A 13,646-nucleotide genomic window follows, 5' to 3' on the forward strand; every position below is an offset into this window, starting at 1 on the left:
TATTAATAGTACTACGTAGTACTACTGTAGTATACAATACTTCGAAGTACTACGTTACCTCGTGTTTGCCCCAAAATCGTATCCGGATCCGTATGCTAAAACCGTATCCTTTGGAGGCGCGACACAAGTTTGCAGAACTTTCAGTATGGAGGTGGCCCTGACAAAGCTGAACGAGCTGTATGACATGCATGACCATTACTTTAGTGCCGACAAGCAGGAAAAGAAGGTGCGATAACATTATCTGTGAACTAGTTCCTCAATCGAACATGCAGCTCAAGCTGCAAACATTGGCCGATGAAATCTTGGAGCTCGTCGATGCCATCGACATTGGTAAGCACGTGGCAACGCGACACTATCATTTCGACAACATATGCAGCAGGAAGCAACAACAGTCGACAAGCCAAAGCAACTGCGTCCTACGTCAAAGGCAAAGCCCTGGAGGTGTTTCCCGAGTACAATCCGTCGTCCGAGGCATTGCTCTCGCAAGCAGTACGATGATCCCATCGCAGCTTAGGATTATGCCCTGACGATGCTGTCGAAAGGCCAAGCTGGATCCGTGCAATTTGGACATTTGGGTGTGCCTTGGAAACTGTTTGTGGAAAAAAGGTGACTTGCAAGCTGCGAAAACCTGCTTTGAAAACTGCTTGGATTACGGCCCCAGCAAGCACGCGCTGCGGAGTTTGTCCATGCTGCTTCGGAAGATGGGCACCAAGCCCGAAGAAAAGTCACACAATATCAAAGTAACCATACGACTCATGCATTTGTGTATTTTGTACTGATACGTCGTTAGACTAGCATTGTCCATGCCAAGCAGGCGTTGAACATGGACATTCAAGATGGAGAGTCGTGGTGTATGTACCTTCAAGTGGGGCCGTTTTTTTCACTGGCGTCATAGATGTCATGGGGAATGCGTACCTGGCCTTGTTCTTCGCCAGTTCACACAGCACCGTCGACTTGGATCGGTCGCTAGCTGCCTACGCTCGAGCCGTACGAATGGGTTTCATCAACCTTCCCTTTCCACAACAACTGTCAAGTAGGAAGCGGGGGGAGCCGCCAACAACCCCGACCTCCATTTCAACCGTGCCAACGTACTGATACCCTGTCGAATGTGATGTGTTGCTCGTTGTACTGATGCGTTTCGTGTAGGTACATCGGTACAAAGAAGACTATGCATTGGCAGTGCAAAGCTTTTGCAAAGCGCATGCGCTGGACCCGTCGCTTCGAGCCATGGCGATTGTCGACGGCATTCTTCGATGGACGCTTCGTGTGTCGAATTTGATCCATCAACAGGTACGTTATATCATAGGGGTGGTGAAATCCATGACGTGGCGTTCCAGGGGAGGTTCAAGGCGAGCCGCATTGCGCAGTTGGCCTCCACACTTCCGCACGTCGGTGAGGTCCAAGGCCGGACTCGAGTGTCCATCTCGTCCCTGCAGTAATCTCGACAACGTCCTCGTATCCCCGTACCAACCAGTGGCTAGTCCTGGACACAACGAAGGCAAGGCGGTGGCTTTGAAACTACTCGTGGATGTTGTCCGAAAGAACGAGCCCCCGGGGTATGCTACAAAAGGACAAGCAGTCCCCCTAGAACTGACAAATTGGGGCAGGTGCTTTGTCATGATGGACGAAACGCAAACGTGTTGTGCGGTGTCGATATACCACCTCGACAGCGTCGCCTACACGAAAATGACGGAGCGAGATGTGTTTTACGTCCTCGATCCGTTTGTCAAGCTCGTGCACTTGACGTACAACTGCATGGTAATCATGATATTCACACGACGATATATATATATCTCTTTGCATCATCGTCACATTGGTGCTAGTCAATCAAGTACCTCTGCCTCCATGTTGCCGAGCCCCATTTGTTTCTCATCAATGGCCACGTCGTGGCTGAATCGTACGCGCATGCCGAGATCCACTTGAATAATTTTGATTTGTAGACTAACGTAGGTAGTACATACTAGTACGTTCCACTGTATGGTTTAGTACGTTCTACCACAACTAGTCCAGTTTGGATGTGCACTTTGCAGTCAAATTCGCTACTTATTTGCCCGCGCCGCCCGCGGACTTTAAGAACGCGTCCAGGTGCTGGCCTTGGTACTTGAGGAATTCGATTTCTTCCTTGTAGCGTTTCTCTTGCAACGCGCGGCGTTCGCTTCCTCGCTTTTCAATCACTTCGAGCTTGTTGGTCAGTTCCAGCACCTTGTTTTCGTACTCTCGCTTTTCTTCTGCGAGCAGCGCAATCTAAAATGACCGCATTGGGCCAAGTGTTCTTTCAAAGTTGGTTTTATCACCTTGTCTTCGATCGACCCCATGCCCTGCTCGGCCTGCAGCTGCTTCCGCACACCAAATGTGATGCTGCTGTCATACAAGGTCTTGTAAGCGTCTGTGGTCATGCGGATTTCATCCCGGATACGCAAGAGCAGCAGTCCTCGTTCTGGAGAATTGATCGTCACTTCGCGAATGAGTTCGTCTAATTCATACATGATTATCAAGTTATAGTAGTAATATAACCATCAGATCAAATCACGCACCAAAACACTGGGCATAAATGTCCTCACGAACGTGGCAAATGCCGCTTTCCCGCGCTTGACGCTTAATGAGCTTGGCATCCATTTGTTCCTAGTCAGAGGCACGTCGCCAACAACTATTTCACCCCATCAGTGTCTTTTACTTCAAACGTACTTGCAATTTGATCACGTCAAAACGAGTGGAAGGCTCAGCGGACGTGTAGCGCATCCAGTGCCCAGTTTCCTCCTTCCAAGTCCTACAAGTACATGTCAACGATGCGAACATTGTGGCGAGGTTTACTGAGGTGGCAGCATAGCGTTCAGCACATCCTCAATGCGCGATACGGGGTCTACTTTCGTGCCTGGCGCTGGCTTGACCTTCTTTCCTCCTTCACTGTGTTCGCCTGTGAAGATGGGCGAGTCGTACTTCACTAAATTCTCCGGCGGGCTGGGTTCCGCCATCGCTACCAAGGATTACTGTAAATTCTGTCGTGACCTTTCGGAAAGCTACACCGGATAACGAAACGACATATTTATCCGGAAGTATCGTCCGTTCGTGTTTTCAAGGATTTCTACTTGGCAGTGCGTTTTTTTGCCTTTTCATCTCGAAGTCTCTGCAACTGCTCCGCGTATAGCTCCTGGGGGGTCTTGTAGCCCTCTAATGTATTCAACGCTTTTGATGAGTTGGCTATCCTTGCCGCTTCGGTGGCTTTGAACTGCCATCAACCACATACTAGTAAGTATAAAGTACATCTACCAATACGAGGACGATAGCATACCGTCTTGCGCAGGTCCTGTTTCGACTGTACAACAGACGCATTCCACGGCACGGCATCCCTCAAATCGGGGTGGTTCGGGAGCTCTTCTGTTCGTTTCAAAATGCCCTACAAATTGCACCAGTTAGGATGGGGAGCCAACTCAACGTGTCCCTCTCTACCCGTTGCATGCGCTCGTCGCCAAACGTATCTCCAGGCTCGATTGCCAGCTGCTGGACTTCCAATATGCCTTGGTTGAACTTGGTAGGTTTTGTCAACAGCGTGGGGTATTTCACGGGAAGCTTCTCCGCACGATAATTGTATTGGTACATGTTGCCGTGGTTCATCTACTGGTCGGAATGAATAGCGATGATGCAGTGGGTGGCTGGCTCCTCATCCACATCGTTGTTACCTCGCCATGCACAAACGTGCGTTTGTAGCAATTCGTTCGGAGCACGCATGATTCGGTCGTAGATTGATCCCAGCCAGGAGGATCTGCCGACAGGATCTTGGACTTGAGTGACGCCTGAACTTCGCGCTTGGCCGCAATTTTGTGCGGCGGAGTGTCATCTATATGGAAGCACGACTCCTGAAACTTGTAGTTCACCGGAGCTTGGGTGCCTCCGATCTGGAACTTGGTCTTGAGCGGCAACGGCCTTGTGGGCTCGTCCCCGTTCATTTGTATTGGCGAAATGCTACTCAACATGACCAAAGTGCTAAATTTAAAGCCATCGGCGGCGTTTCATCTTGTAACCTTTCGCTATCCGGATAATTGCTGAAAGTGATACAAGTAATAATCTAACATCCGGATGCGCCACTCCTCAACGCTTCCTCACCACTGTTGCCGGCCGGCCGATGTTGCGCCGATCGCTGTGCCGCGCGATGTCGACGGCGGCCAAACCGACGCCTGTCAAGCCAGGTTAGCGATCCCCACCTTCTAGAGGGAAGCCTCATGCTGCACCTTGTAGAATACCCCAAGTCATTCCTATCGCACGTGGCCAGCCAGCCGTTGAATGCGTTTAACGTCGGCGTGACCATCTTGACGCTGTCGTTGTCGATTCAGCTCGTGAACTCGAACGGATTGATCAAGGACGAGCAGAAGAAGAACGAGAAGCTGTCGAAGTATGTAGCCCGACTGGAAGATCGGTTGAAGGAACTGGACATTGTTGTGTTGACGGAAGACGAGTTGGAAAAGGCCGCCGAAGCCGAAGCGTTGCGTCAGGTGGAGTTGGCGCTGCAGGAGAAGGCCAAGGCTGCCCCCAAGACCAAGAGCGTCATGGTTTAGCTAATTGAAAAGCATTCAAGTTTCTGCATTAACAGTTTACTTCTTGCCCGTGCCAGGCAGAGATCGCTTGGTGGAGTTCGAGTCCAATCTGTTCATTTCGTTGACCGCCGTGAGGATTTCGTTGATGTTTGTTTCCAGCACCATGCCGCCCATCACGATTTCGTCCAGCACGTAATGGACCTTGTCGCTGTGGAAGATCAAGTCCAATTCGCACACGTTTTCAAAGCACTTGTCCAGGGTTTCCACAAACACTAGATCCAGATATGAGTACTCCAAATGAGGTGCACGTGATCGTCGTTACCTTGAATGAGATCCAAAATGCCCAAGTCGCTCTCTTGCTTGTCGACGGCAAACACAAAGTAAAGCGTTGCGTAGTGTCTGTAAATTAGCTTGATCCCGTCCCCCCAGTAGCGCACGCTAATCCATTGTTAGATGAACCAAAACAACACGCAAGGAAGCACGCACCTGCCCTCCAAGAAATTACACAATGTGTCGGATCGCTTGGACACTTGGGTGTAAATGTCCCGAATCACGGCTTGCTGCTCGGCGTCGGGCTGAAGAAGGAAACGTCATGATTCTTCGTTCATGGTCACGATGACATCGGTTTAGACATAAGGACGTACCACATGCTCGTAGAACTTGACGATGCGCGCCTTCCCGTGGTTGTTGACAATGAGCACCCCCTTGATCATTGCACTCAACCGACTGTGAATATGGAACACCCGTCAGTGGAAACTCCTTTCGAATTTTGATTGGTCCATTCAATGGGATATTAGCCAATGATATTGCTTTTTGATTCACCTTAATTCCTCACGCAGAAAAATCGACACTGGATTGATGGGCATCATCGACGAGCACAAGCCTTTACTAGCGTGGAAGCTGCTTAGCATATCAACCGAGCTTAGCTTATCAACCGAAGTCGATGCATTGGTTAACGTTCGTTAGACTGCCCAACACAACATATATGTATTTCCTGCCACTTGCTACAGCCACAATGTCGGCAATACACTCAACAATCATATTGCGTGTTATTCCAGCATATAAATCCGATTCGAGATGTCGGACACCATCCAGTCAATGCCATCTGCTAGCCCATCGCCCGTGAACGCACTGCACGAGTGGATTTTCCAATGGCGATTGGCGAATTGGCTTTCGTGGAGGCCCAGCGCCAGCACAATATCCTCCGGGCTCAACGCTCCGGGCAGGTCTTGCTTGTTGGCGAAAATAAGGAGCGTCGCCCCCGCTAGCTTTTCTTGGGTCAACAACGCCACCAACTCACGTTTGCAATCTTCCAGTCGGCGGCGATCGGCGCTATCCACCACCCACACAAGTCCGTCGGTTTGTTCAAAGTAGTTGCGCCAGTACGACCGAATGGTTTGCTGCCCGCCTACGTCCCACACATTGAGCTTGTACTGTTTGTACTCGAGCGTTTGAATGTCGAATCCAAGCGTGGGGCTGATGGAGCTGATGTCTTGGCCCATGAACTTCTTCAGGATCGTGGTCTTCCCCGCGTTATCCAATCCTCTACGCAGGTGACATAAGATAATGACGACATTCATGAACGCCGGGGCCTACAGCATCAGGATGCGCAGCTCCTTCTCCTTCCGCTTGACCTTTTTCAAGATCGTTAGAAGCCCCATCGAGGTCGATTCGCCAAATGATTCAATGGAACAATCGTTCGGATAACAAATCATAATCCGGATAACGTTTCATTTTATTTCACACATTTCAAATTTCGCCCTTATCTACCGCCGCCGTAGATCCGCGCGACCTGCGCCGCCTTCTGCTGTCGCTTGGCCCGTGACTTCATGGCCGCTGCATAGAAAGGATCGATCTTCTTCTTCGCGAGATCCATCGTCTCCATTGTCTGTTGCTCAATGTACCGCGCCGTCTTCCGTTCCTGGCGAACTTGTTGGACGTCGGCTAAATGTCGGCGCTGTTCCATCAACGCCGCGACTTCCATTTCTCGACTGCTTCTCAATTCCCGAATCATTTGCTCAGAAGCCTACTCAAATGTCACATGAATGCGTCTCCATCACCCATGGTTCCCGTCAACACGTACGAGTTTGTGTGCTTGTTGCACGAGCGTACGTTCGCGCACTTCGTGTTCTCGTTGCTCTTTGACCAATTCGATTTGGTTGGCAAAGCTACATGTACAGGTAGATAGTTACACCCGTCAATGTCAGCCATCAACATAACTTGACGCACTAGTTTTCCAACGCGAGCTCTCGATCAGCATGTTGGCGTTGAATCGCATGCAGCGTGGCCGTGGTCTCGTCGTGCTCTTGCTTGAGTCGCATCTTTTCTAAATGGAGCAGATGCTCCATCGTGTCCTTGAGATTCTGCGCTTCCACGCGCTTTTGCTGGACGCGCAGCGCAATGCGCTGCAGTTTGAGCTCGTCGTGGAGCTTCTTGGTTCGAATCTACTCCGTGGTCCGTCAGTCCAAAGCGCACATCATGGAGGCGGCCGCCAACCTACCCGGTCAATATGGTCGGCATGCTTTTTGTTTTGAAACGACCGTGCAATGTGCTGGTTCAACTTCATTTCTTTCTACAGGTGTGCAACGTGGCTTATATGCACATTCGAGCCATATCGTACCACGCGCATATCTTGAACGTGCTCGTTCAACAGCGCCTTGTACCGCCGTTGTTGGAGGCGATCGTTGGACACCACCGCCCGCGGACCAACGAACGGCCGCACCTACATCCCCGTCGGTTAGTCCACGGCATGCCACTGCCCGCACCTTCGCAGCAGCTTCTTGGACCGATTTCACCGCCGCGGCCTTGGGCTGCATCGTGGTGGTCGTGGAGTTCCCAGCTCTCGTGGCCTCTGGCGATCGAGGCTCTTCTTCATCATAATTGTCCCAGGGAAGTTTGGACGGTGGCGGCTTTGCTTCTGCAGCTACCAGTGGCGGTGAACATGGTCCAGATTGGGCAGAAGGGGTCAAATCCATGGATGCCTGCACCAGGTCATCGACATGCAAAGACCCTCCGTCGTCGTGACGCATGCTAGCGTGTTGTGGCGATGTGACTGCCAACTCGCACGCAGCGTTCGACAGCTCGAGGCTCAACCGACCACCAGACAGCTCTTGGCGGTCATTGGAGTCTGAAAATTCCAGACCCGAGAGCTCTTCATCGTGAGAGCCTGCAAATGAGACGGACGAGACACTGCCAAAGTCCAACGTCCGAGGCACTGGCGGTTCGAATTGTGGGGACGTCGACGGTTGAGCTGAACGCAAAGATGGCTTCGTTTTCGACTTGGACGAGGTTGACGAACGAGGCTGGGATGGGGACGCCTCGTTGGCACCCCCACGAGGAGCAGCTCCCTTGGACTGTGTTTTCCGACGACTGTCGCGGCCATCAAAGCTATTGCCGCGAGACGAGCCCACTAGCGGCACGAACCGGCCATATTTCTTCGTGGTTTGGAGCGACGGGTCAATACTCCGACCGCTGACGCTGCTAGTGCTTGTTGTGCCCTTCTTGGTCGCTGGCTTCTTCTTCTTGGATGAACGCTTGATGTAAAACGTTTCGTCCAAGGACAAGTCATTGCTGCTACTGCAACTGGAGCCTAATCGTGACTTTGGTCGATGCAGCATCTGGTAAACTTGGGTTAACACGCGGACGAGGTCGCGGATGCAAATGAAGTCGCCACCACACACTTTGACACCCGTAACATGCTGCAGCTCTTCCGTGAGAAGAGCCGCGGATAGGCCATCCACGACGAGCTGTGCATTGTGACTGTAGTCGTCCAACGACCGTGGTTCCCGTATGACGTTGTCCAGCATCAAATCAAAGAAGCGCTCGTAGAGGGCGACACACATGGACGAGATGCTGCTGACAAGTTCGTCAATGTTTTGGAACGCGCGATCTCCATATCCAGTGAGCTTGAGGAGCGCATTGGTATCTTCCAAGAGCCTCGTGTGCTCGCGGCCGCTGGCAGTGGCCGCGTCCTGCATAACTTGCCGAAATATCGAATATGCTGTCCGATCTTGCACCGGATGGAAATCGACCAATCACATACGTCGAATTCAAATTTGCTGGCAGGTCAAGTGACAGTTTCACCGCCTCGACCTCCGACACTCGTCACTTCCAAGCATTCATGCATGAGGCTTCACACTTGTACTCATTATAAACACACACATGTATCTCTATGCCTTCAACTTGCAGCTGTACACAGTGGCAGTGCTTGGTGTCTTGTGGATTGCATCCGACACGTCATGTGATTCGATCTTGTTGGCTGATGCCAGCACGACAAGGCCCGTGCCAAGGATGACCAAAGACCCACCTATCCAAGTCAGGAAGCCAGGAACGGCGTCAACGCCGACAAACACGCCCATCGCGGTGGCCAAGACGGGCTCGAGCAACATGACCACACTCACGACAATCGGGTCAAAATACTTCATCACGCTGATGTACCCGACAGTGCCAATGATCGTGCATACAAAGACCAGGTACAATTCGACGCCAAGCATGTCTGGCTGCACCCACCCAAACCACCCGACGTGGTGATCCGTCGTCCATCGGACGTCAATGTCCATCGCGTAAAACACTGGAATGTGCAGCAGCGCTGTGGCGGCGAAGAGCAGCGTCATGAACACAAACACGTCCATCTCTTGGCGAAGTTTCTTGGCTGTGAGGAGGTAGAACACGCCACCGACAGCCCCGATCAACGCCACCACGTCCCCTTGCCACGACGCCTGCACGACCAACGAAGCTATGTTGTCCGGTCTACTCGTACTGGCATGATCCAAGGTTGTGACCACACCACCGACGAGTCCCAGACCGGACCCCACGATTTCAAACAACACGACGGGATACCCCAGCACGAACTTTCCCATGACAATCAACAGCGAGTGGCAGTTGTTGAAAATGTACGCGTGGCCGATCGTGGTGTGATTCAACGCCCAGAGAAACGTCATGAGGAACAGCGCGTACGCGACGGAGCAGGCGGCAAACCAACCCACCAGTCGCAACGTCCACTTGGGCCATCCGCGCTCGTACAGTCCGTAGGCCGCAAACGGCAGAAAGCCAATTATGGACGCCGTAGTGCGCCAGAACAGCTTGACGAACGGGTCCACTTGTTGCTGCAGGTCCAGCGCCGCCCCCAGCGACGAGATCGTGACAAGGGCCGCGATCAACAAGACGTAGCCAGCCACCGGTACGCGCTTGGTCACTGTCACATGGACGCCGATAGTCGCGGCGTTATTGTCGTGGATGGTTTCCAACGTCACGTTGGTCACATGGGATGGCGGCAGCGTGGCTAAGTTGGACAACTGCCGCAGGAGTGTGCCGCCGCCTTGGATATGCGATGCACAGTCGGGTTCGTCTGGCGATGCCTGGACTGCTAGGATGTACTGATGGGGATGCTTTGGTTGGTGGAAAGACTGCTGCCGCGGAGAGGACGACGACGGGACCATTGGAATCATGTAGGCCAGATGGCACAGATCGATGGGGCTGCGGGGCGTCACCGGCCATGGCAATGTCGTCGAAGGGTCACGGACACGAGGAGTGTGCAGCGTCACTTCCAAACGGTGCACGCCGTCCAAGCACGTGTTGCGCTGTCTCGCGAGGCGCTGCTTGCCGAGGAATTGGAATCGACCGATGGTTCTCACCACAGTCTTAAGCCTCGATTTGGCCGTGCCGTAGTTGTGCCTTGGTGGTGCCTGCAGTAGTAGCCATGACGACGCTTCTGTTGTGGGGGCTTCGATTGTGGGAATCGACAGCGGCGGCTGCACCGCAACCAACTGGTCCACACCAACAGCAAACCCTTTGAACGAACCTGCTCCGCCTCCCAGCGGCGACACGGACGGACGATCGGTGTACGCCACGTCCACAGCCACCTCCTCCTGCTGCAGTGCGGCAACAAGGTCCGACTCGATGACACCAACGATGGAACTGAGCTCGTCTAACCGAACGGCGTACACGTCGGACACTGACGTGGGAGTGCCCCCCATGCTACAGTAGCCAAGGTGGTACAACTACTGTACAGTTTGTGTGAATGAACGAAACGGCTGCTGTGCGCGATGTTCTAATCGTCGAAACTTATACGGAAAAATCTATCGATTCGTGTATCGTAGTGCATTAATCGTCGATAAATAACACTTGCTTCGCCTTGGGCGAGTGGTCGCGACCAATGCGGAGGTTCTCGGCAGAGTACTTACGGTGCATCAACGTCACCAGCGTCTTCATCTACACAACATGCGATCCCATGAACATCGTCACATGAGAAACGAGTAGGAAAGGCATGGCTTATCATTCAAACCAGCACGAGTGTGTGACTCGAATCATACTACGTACGTACCTCGTGCCACTGGACAACAACCGTGGCCTTGTTGGCAAGAGCTAGGCGGTCGAGCTTTTGCAGGATTAAACTCATATCCGATGGCTTCAAGTGGTTCAGGAAAGCTTGCAACGCCAAGTCCATGAGTGCAATTTTCGTGCAAAGCAGTTCGTATGGCGGCACGACTTCCCTCGCGTCCGTCGCCGCGTATTTCTCTGTGAGCGAGTCCACACAAGTCGACACAACGTCCAGCACCCAATCGATTTGCACGGGGAACTGTATCGGCTCGTCCGACACTTTGGTTTGCACAAAGTCCTACATATGTAGATCATCACACGACTCTTGCTTTCATAAACGGCATCGAGAATAAATGTCAACCTCGGTCGGTTGTTCGTCGTGGCTGCGATACTGCAAAATGTAAATCGCCAGTCCTGTCGTGAGCTGGGTCCCTCGTTCAGTGCGCGGCAGCCGACGGGCGATGGACAGCCATCCCGCCGACGACTGGAAGAAGCCTTCCTTGGTGCCGGCGATGCGGAGGATGAGCAGGCGGGCGTACTGCCGCCGCCACTCCCTCGGCGAAAACGCGTCCAGCAGCACTTCCATGCAATACGAGCTCAACTCGCACAGCTGGGGCCTCAAAATGTCTTCGAACTGCATGCGCAGAAAGAACACGCAACACGCACACAGGTCGTGCTCACTCGGTCGCAGCTTGTCGGTGCGCAGGGCCAGCACAAATAACATCGTCACATGCTCCATATTGACCGTGGGAAACGGCACCGACCACGTGGACGAGCTCGCGTGTCCGGCCGCCTTTTTCTTGGTGTTGAGCGCGCGCTTGGATTCTTGGAAGCCGAACATGCGGAAGCTACCGAAAAAGTGGCTCACAGTGACCTGCCACTTGGTTTTCACGGGCAAGAGGCGACTCCGACACAGCATGGCCTTGGGCAGACCGTACGTGATCTACATCAACAATGTCAACAGGGGATACGGTTCATCGCATATGCATGTATGCTGTACGTACTTGCGTAAAATTGGGGTGGTGGTCGGCCACAGCCAACGTGAAGAGGTTCATGAACGCTCCTTGAACAATGTGATGGTTTGAGTGGGTGCTCACTAGGAGGATGGATATCACACGTTCGTGAGGAAGAATGAATCATCCCACGCATATTGTGGATTCGGTACTACAGATTTCCAGACCCAAAGTCGAATCGAATCACGAATCGACGACGGTGTTGGCGAATCCAATTTTGAGTAGATTTGATTGGCTCTTACAGAAACGACAGATTCTTAAGAGCCAATCAAATCTACTGATTAGACACACCACGCGAATTTTGAAAGTTTATATTAGCGAATTCACAATATAGTCAAGTCGATTATTCAAAATTGGAGTGTTTGGGTGCTCAATCGAAATCGGCCAAATCGGCAGACAATCGATCGACCAATCAAAACCCAGAACACGAATCAAGTGGCCAATCAAATCCACTCTTGGACCATTTCAACATTGAATTAGTGTGTGAATGAAATTAGTGTGATATTAGACGATGATTTTTACATACAAACGTCAGTACAAAGAATCGATCATCGACGGATTTGGCGAACCAGCCCAAAAATCAACCAAATTTTGGGTAAAAGGACAATACTTGTAGTCATTTCCTAAAACGTACCTACGGAGAACAGCCACTGGCAGATCGCGTCGGGCACGTCGTGGTTGAGGTTGATGGCCAAGACAAGGATCGCTTGGCTCCACAGCAACGCCCCGAGTTCGTCTTCGTCGGTTGAGGCCATGCACTCGTACACGAGCTTGAACGGGCTGCGCAAGTCGGCAGCGGACGCAATGTACGCATGGTAGGTCAGCGGCTACAACGACGCGAGGCGTCAGAGTAGTCGAGGAAGCAAGGACAAGGGACTGTACCTCCGTAATGGGCTCAAACACGTAGCCAAACTCTTCGACTTCGACGTTGTCTTGGATCGTAAACAAGTGTTCGTCCGCTTGCAATTCCTTGATGTTGGACTCGACCTCTGTCGACATTTGCTGGAGGGAGCTGCTCGTCTGCTGCAGCTCGGCGCGTATGTCGGCTTCCTTGCGGAGCCGAGCCAGTCGCTCCCCTTGCTCCTTCTTCTTTTCCTGGTCCTTCTTATTCTCCGCAAAGAGTGCGTCCAAGCTGTCGAATGGAACGGACGTCTTGCGGGGTTTCTTGGCGACGCGCTTCCTACGAATATGCGCTTGGTGACGAATCAACGACATCGATGCGGTGGACGCACTTTGGTGGAGAGTCCTTCAACAGCTTCAACACATCTTCTTCGTCCGAATCATCTTGCACTCCAAGGGAAAGACGTTTCTGCGGCGTGAGTGTCGATGTCCTTTGCGGAGTCGAGTCACGTGCCGTCGACTTCACGAATGAACGTCGGACTGGTGAGACGAAAGAAGCAACACCCTTCTTCGGCGACGAGTCAAGGATACTTGACAGAGCGCCATCCTTCTCAGGCGACGGCGGTGTCACCTTTGTCGCCACCTGCGCCGCTTTGACGCGCAAGCTGCGGCGCATTTTTGAGTTACATTGACCTCTATAAATACATACTATTCAATGGTCTAATTTGAACGATTTGCCGTTACAAAATACACTTGAAAATATGCAAACTACACCTGTGAGCTACATCCTACTTTGAAGTATTAATAGTACTAACTTAGAGAGGTAGTAAGTGGTAACTTTTACTATTAATAGTACTCACTGTCGAGTATGGTGCAGGACACTGTAGTCGCTGGATGGGCTACGTACAACTTCAGCATTGGGCTCGGTTGGGTAAGACACAAATCG

The 13,646-nt window shown here is 52.1% G+C and overlaps 9 protein-coding genes across 14 annotated transcripts; 2 read left to right on the forward strand and 7 right to left on the reverse strand.

Moving 5' to 3' along the window:
- Positions 1-134: 134 nt before the first annotated feature.
- H257_01798 (hypothetical protein) lies at positions 135-1,940 on the forward strand (the record flags this gene model as incomplete). Of its 4 annotated transcripts, none has more annotated exons than XM_009825174.1 (12): positions 135-226; positions 273-330; positions 377-489; positions 543-740; positions 791-851; positions 896-987; positions 1,038-1,088; positions 1,147-1,290; positions 1,338-1,435; positions 1,482-1,556; positions 1,608-1,758; positions 1,824-1,940. In XM_009825174.1, the coding sequence occupies exons 1-12, from the start codon at positions 146-148 to the stop codon at positions 1,938-1,940; spliced, it is 1,239 nt and encodes a 412-aa protein (XP_009823476.1). In that variant the 5' UTR covers positions 135-145. The 4 variants fall into 4 exon arrangements, with proteins under 4 accessions (XP_009823476.1, XP_009823474.1, XP_009823473.1 ...); XM_009825172.1 differs by having other exon boundaries at positions 380-489; XM_009825171.1 differs by having other exon boundaries at positions 273-489.
- Positions 1,915-3,012, reverse strand: H257_01799 (hypothetical protein). Its single transcript, XM_009825175.1, has 5 exons — positions 2,812-3,012; positions 2,686-2,767; positions 2,535-2,622; positions 2,295-2,473; positions 1,915-2,244 (listed from the first exon to the last, which is right to left on the reverse strand). The coding sequence occupies exons 1-5, from the start codon at positions 2,970-2,972 to the stop codon at positions 2,044-2,046; spliced, it is 711 nt and encodes a 236-aa protein (XP_009823477.1). The 5' UTR covers positions 2,973-3,012; the 3' UTR covers positions 1,915-2,043.
- A 20-nt stretch (positions 3,013-3,032) lies between these two features.
- Positions 3,033-3,969, reverse strand: H257_01800 (hypothetical protein). The gene is made up of 4 exons (XM_009825176.1): positions 3,678-3,969; positions 3,448-3,612; positions 3,290-3,394; positions 3,033-3,226 (listed from the first exon to the last, which is right to left on the reverse strand). Exons 1-4 carry the CDS (start codon positions 3,942-3,944, stop codon positions 3,083-3,085), a joined length of 681 nt encoding a protein of 226 aa, XP_009823478.1. The 5' UTR covers positions 3,945-3,969; the 3' UTR covers positions 3,033-3,082.
- Positions 3,970-4,076: 107 nt separating this feature from the next.
- Positions 4,077-4,632, forward strand: H257_01801 (hypothetical protein). The gene is made up of 2 exons (XM_009825177.1): positions 4,077-4,184; positions 4,234-4,632. The coding sequence occupies exons 1-2, from the start codon at positions 4,121-4,123 to the stop codon at positions 4,548-4,550; spliced, it is 381 nt and encodes a 126-aa protein (XP_009823479.1). The 5' UTR covers positions 4,077-4,120; the 3' UTR covers positions 4,551-4,632.
- On the reverse strand, positions 4,546-5,265 carry H257_01802 (hypothetical protein). Its single transcript, XM_009825178.1, has 4 exons — positions 5,174-5,265; positions 5,016-5,104; positions 4,852-4,967; positions 4,546-4,801 (listed from the first exon to the last, which is right to left on the reverse strand). The coding sequence occupies exons 1-4, from the start codon at positions 5,240-5,242 to the stop codon at positions 4,587-4,589; spliced, it is 489 nt and encodes a 162-aa protein (XP_009823480.1). The 5' UTR covers positions 5,243-5,265; the 3' UTR covers positions 4,546-4,586.
- Positions 5,266-5,545: 280 nt separating this feature from the next.
- On the reverse strand, positions 5,546-6,203 carry H257_01803 (hypothetical protein). Its single transcript, XM_009825179.1, has 2 exons — positions 6,126-6,203; positions 5,546-6,074 (listed from the first exon to the last, which is right to left on the reverse strand). The coding sequence occupies exons 1-2, from the start codon at positions 6,188-6,190 to the stop codon at positions 5,579-5,581; spliced, it is 561 nt and encodes a 186-aa protein (XP_009823481.1). The 5' UTR covers positions 6,191-6,203; the 3' UTR covers positions 5,546-5,578.
- A 43-nt stretch (positions 6,204-6,246) lies between these two features.
- H257_01804 lies at positions 6,247-8,517 on the reverse strand. Of its 2 annotated transcripts, XM_009825180.1 has the most exons (6): positions 7,295-8,517; positions 7,150-7,251; positions 7,030-7,101; positions 6,759-6,973; positions 6,613-6,697; positions 6,247-6,555 (listed from the first exon to the last, which is right to left on the reverse strand). In XM_009825180.1, the coding sequence occupies exons 1-6, from the start codon at positions 8,504-8,506 to the stop codon at positions 6,292-6,294; spliced, it is 1,950 nt and encodes a 649-aa protein (XP_009823482.1). In that variant the 5' UTR covers positions 8,507-8,517; the 3' UTR covers positions 6,247-6,291. The 2 variants fall into 2 exon arrangements, with proteins under 2 accessions (XP_009823482.1, XP_009823483.1); XM_009825181.1 differs by having other exon boundaries at positions 6,613-6,973.
- A 137-nt stretch (positions 8,518-8,654) lies between these two features.
- H257_01805 (hypothetical protein) lies at positions 8,655-10,537 on the reverse strand. The gene has a single exon (XM_009825182.1). The coding sequence runs from the start codon at positions 10,502-10,504 to the stop codon at positions 8,699-8,701; it is 1,806 nt and encodes a 601-aa protein (XP_009823484.1). The 5' UTR covers positions 10,505-10,537; the 3' UTR covers positions 8,655-8,698.
- A 24-nt stretch (positions 10,538-10,561) lies between these two features.
- Positions 10,562-13,383, reverse strand: H257_01806. 2 transcript variants are annotated; one of them, XM_009825183.1, is made up of 7 exons: positions 13,093-13,383; positions 12,743-13,040; positions 12,495-12,687; positions 11,852-11,943; positions 11,209-11,790; positions 10,852-11,145; positions 10,562-10,739 (listed from the first exon to the last, which is right to left on the reverse strand). In XM_009825183.1, the coding sequence occupies exons 1-7, from the start codon at positions 13,374-13,376 to the stop codon at positions 10,632-10,634; spliced, it is 1,851 nt and encodes a 616-aa protein (XP_009823485.1). In that variant the 5' UTR covers positions 13,377-13,383; the 3' UTR covers positions 10,562-10,631. The 2 variants fall into 2 exon arrangements, with proteins under 2 accessions (XP_009823485.1, XP_009823486.1); XM_009825184.1 differs by having other exon boundaries at positions 12,743-13,383.
- Positions 13,384-13,646: the final 263 nt, after the last annotated feature.

This window comes from Aphanomyces astaci (genome assembly GCF_000520075.1).
Source record: "Aphanomyces astaci strain APO3 unplaced genomic scaffold supercont1.3, whole genome shotgun sequence".
NCBI lineage: Eukaryota > Oomycota > Saprolegniomycetes > Saprolegniales > Verrucalvaceae > Aphanomyces > Aphanomyces astaci.

Coding starts and splice junctions, on each gene's coding strand:
- H257_01806 (XM_009825183.1), bottom strand. CDS start 13,376: ATGCGCCGCAGCTTGCGCGTCAAAGCGGCGCAGGTGGCGACAAAGGTG. Junction 11,944..12,494: donor CCAGTGGCTGTTCTCCGTAG/GTACGTTTTAGG, acceptor CCATCCTCCTAG/TGAGCACCCACTCAAACCAT. Junction 10,740..10,851: donor TTGTTGTCCAGTGGCACGAG/GTACGTACGTAG, acceptor CATGTTGTGTAG/ATGAAGACGCTGGTGACGTT.
- H257_01802 (XM_009825178.1), bottom strand. CDS start 5,242: ATGATCAAGGGGGTGCTCATTGTCAACAACCACGGGAAGGCGCGCATC. Junction 5,105..5,173: donor TCAAGTTCTACGAGCATGTG/GTACGTCCTTAT, acceptor TTCCTTCTTCAG/CCCGACGCCGAGCAGCAAGC. Junction 4,802..4,851: donor CATTTTGGATCTCATTCAAG/GTAACGACGATC, acceptor ATCTGGATCTAG/TGTTTGTGGAAACCCTGGAC.
- H257_01799 (XM_009825175.1), bottom strand. CDS start 2,972: ATGGCGGAACCCAGCCCGCCGGAGAATTTAGTGAAGTACGACTCGCCC. Junction 2,768..2,811: donor AACGCTATGCTGCCACCTCA/GTAAACCTCGCC, acceptor ATGTACTTGTAG/GACTTGGAAGGAGGAAACTG. Junction 2,623..2,685: donor TTGACGTGATCAAATTGCAA/GTACGTTTGAAG, acceptor GCCTCTGACTAG/GAACAAATGGATGCCAAGCT.
- H257_01803 (XM_009825179.1), bottom strand. CDS start 6,190: ATGGGGCTTCTAACGATCTTGAAAAAGGTCAAGCGGAAGGAGAAGGAG. Junction 6,075..6,125: donor GAGCTGCGCATCCTGATGCT/GTAGGCCCCGGC, acceptor TCACCTGCGTAG/AGGATTGGATAACGCGGGGA.
- H257_01800 (XM_009825176.1), bottom strand. CDS start 3,944: ATGAACGGGGACGAGCCCACAAGGCCGTTGCCGCTCAAGACCAAGTTC. Junction 3,613..3,677: donor GCACGTTTGTGCATGGCGAG/GTAACAACGATG, acceptor TCCGACCAGTAG/ATGAACCACGGCAACATGTA. Junction 3,227..3,289: donor AACAGGACCTGCGCAAGACG/GTATGCTATCGT, acceptor GGTTGATGGCAG/TTCAAAGCCACCGAAGCGGC.
- H257_01804 (XM_009825180.1), bottom strand. CDS start 8,506: ATGCAGGACGCGGCCACTGCCAGCGGCCGCGAGCACACGAGGCTCTTG. Junction 7,102..7,149: donor ACGTTCAAGATATGCGCGTG/GTACGATATGGC, acceptor GCACACCTGTAG/AAAGAAATGAAGTTGAACCA. Junction 6,974..7,029: donor ATGCCGACCATATTGACCGG/GTAGGTTGGCGG, acceptor ACCACGGAGTAG/ATTCGAACCAAGAAGCTCCA.
- H257_01805 (XM_009825182.1), bottom strand. CDS start 10,504: ATGGGGGGCACTCCCACGTCAGTGTCCGACGTGTACGCCGTTCGGTTA.
- H257_01801 (XM_009825177.1), top strand. CDS start 4,121: ATGTTGCGCCGATCGCTGTGCCGCGCGATGTCGACGGCGGCCAAACCG. Junction 4,185..4,233: donor ACCGACGCCTGTCAAGCCAG/GTTAGCGATCCC, acceptor TGCACCTTGTAG/AATACCCCAAGTCATTCCTA.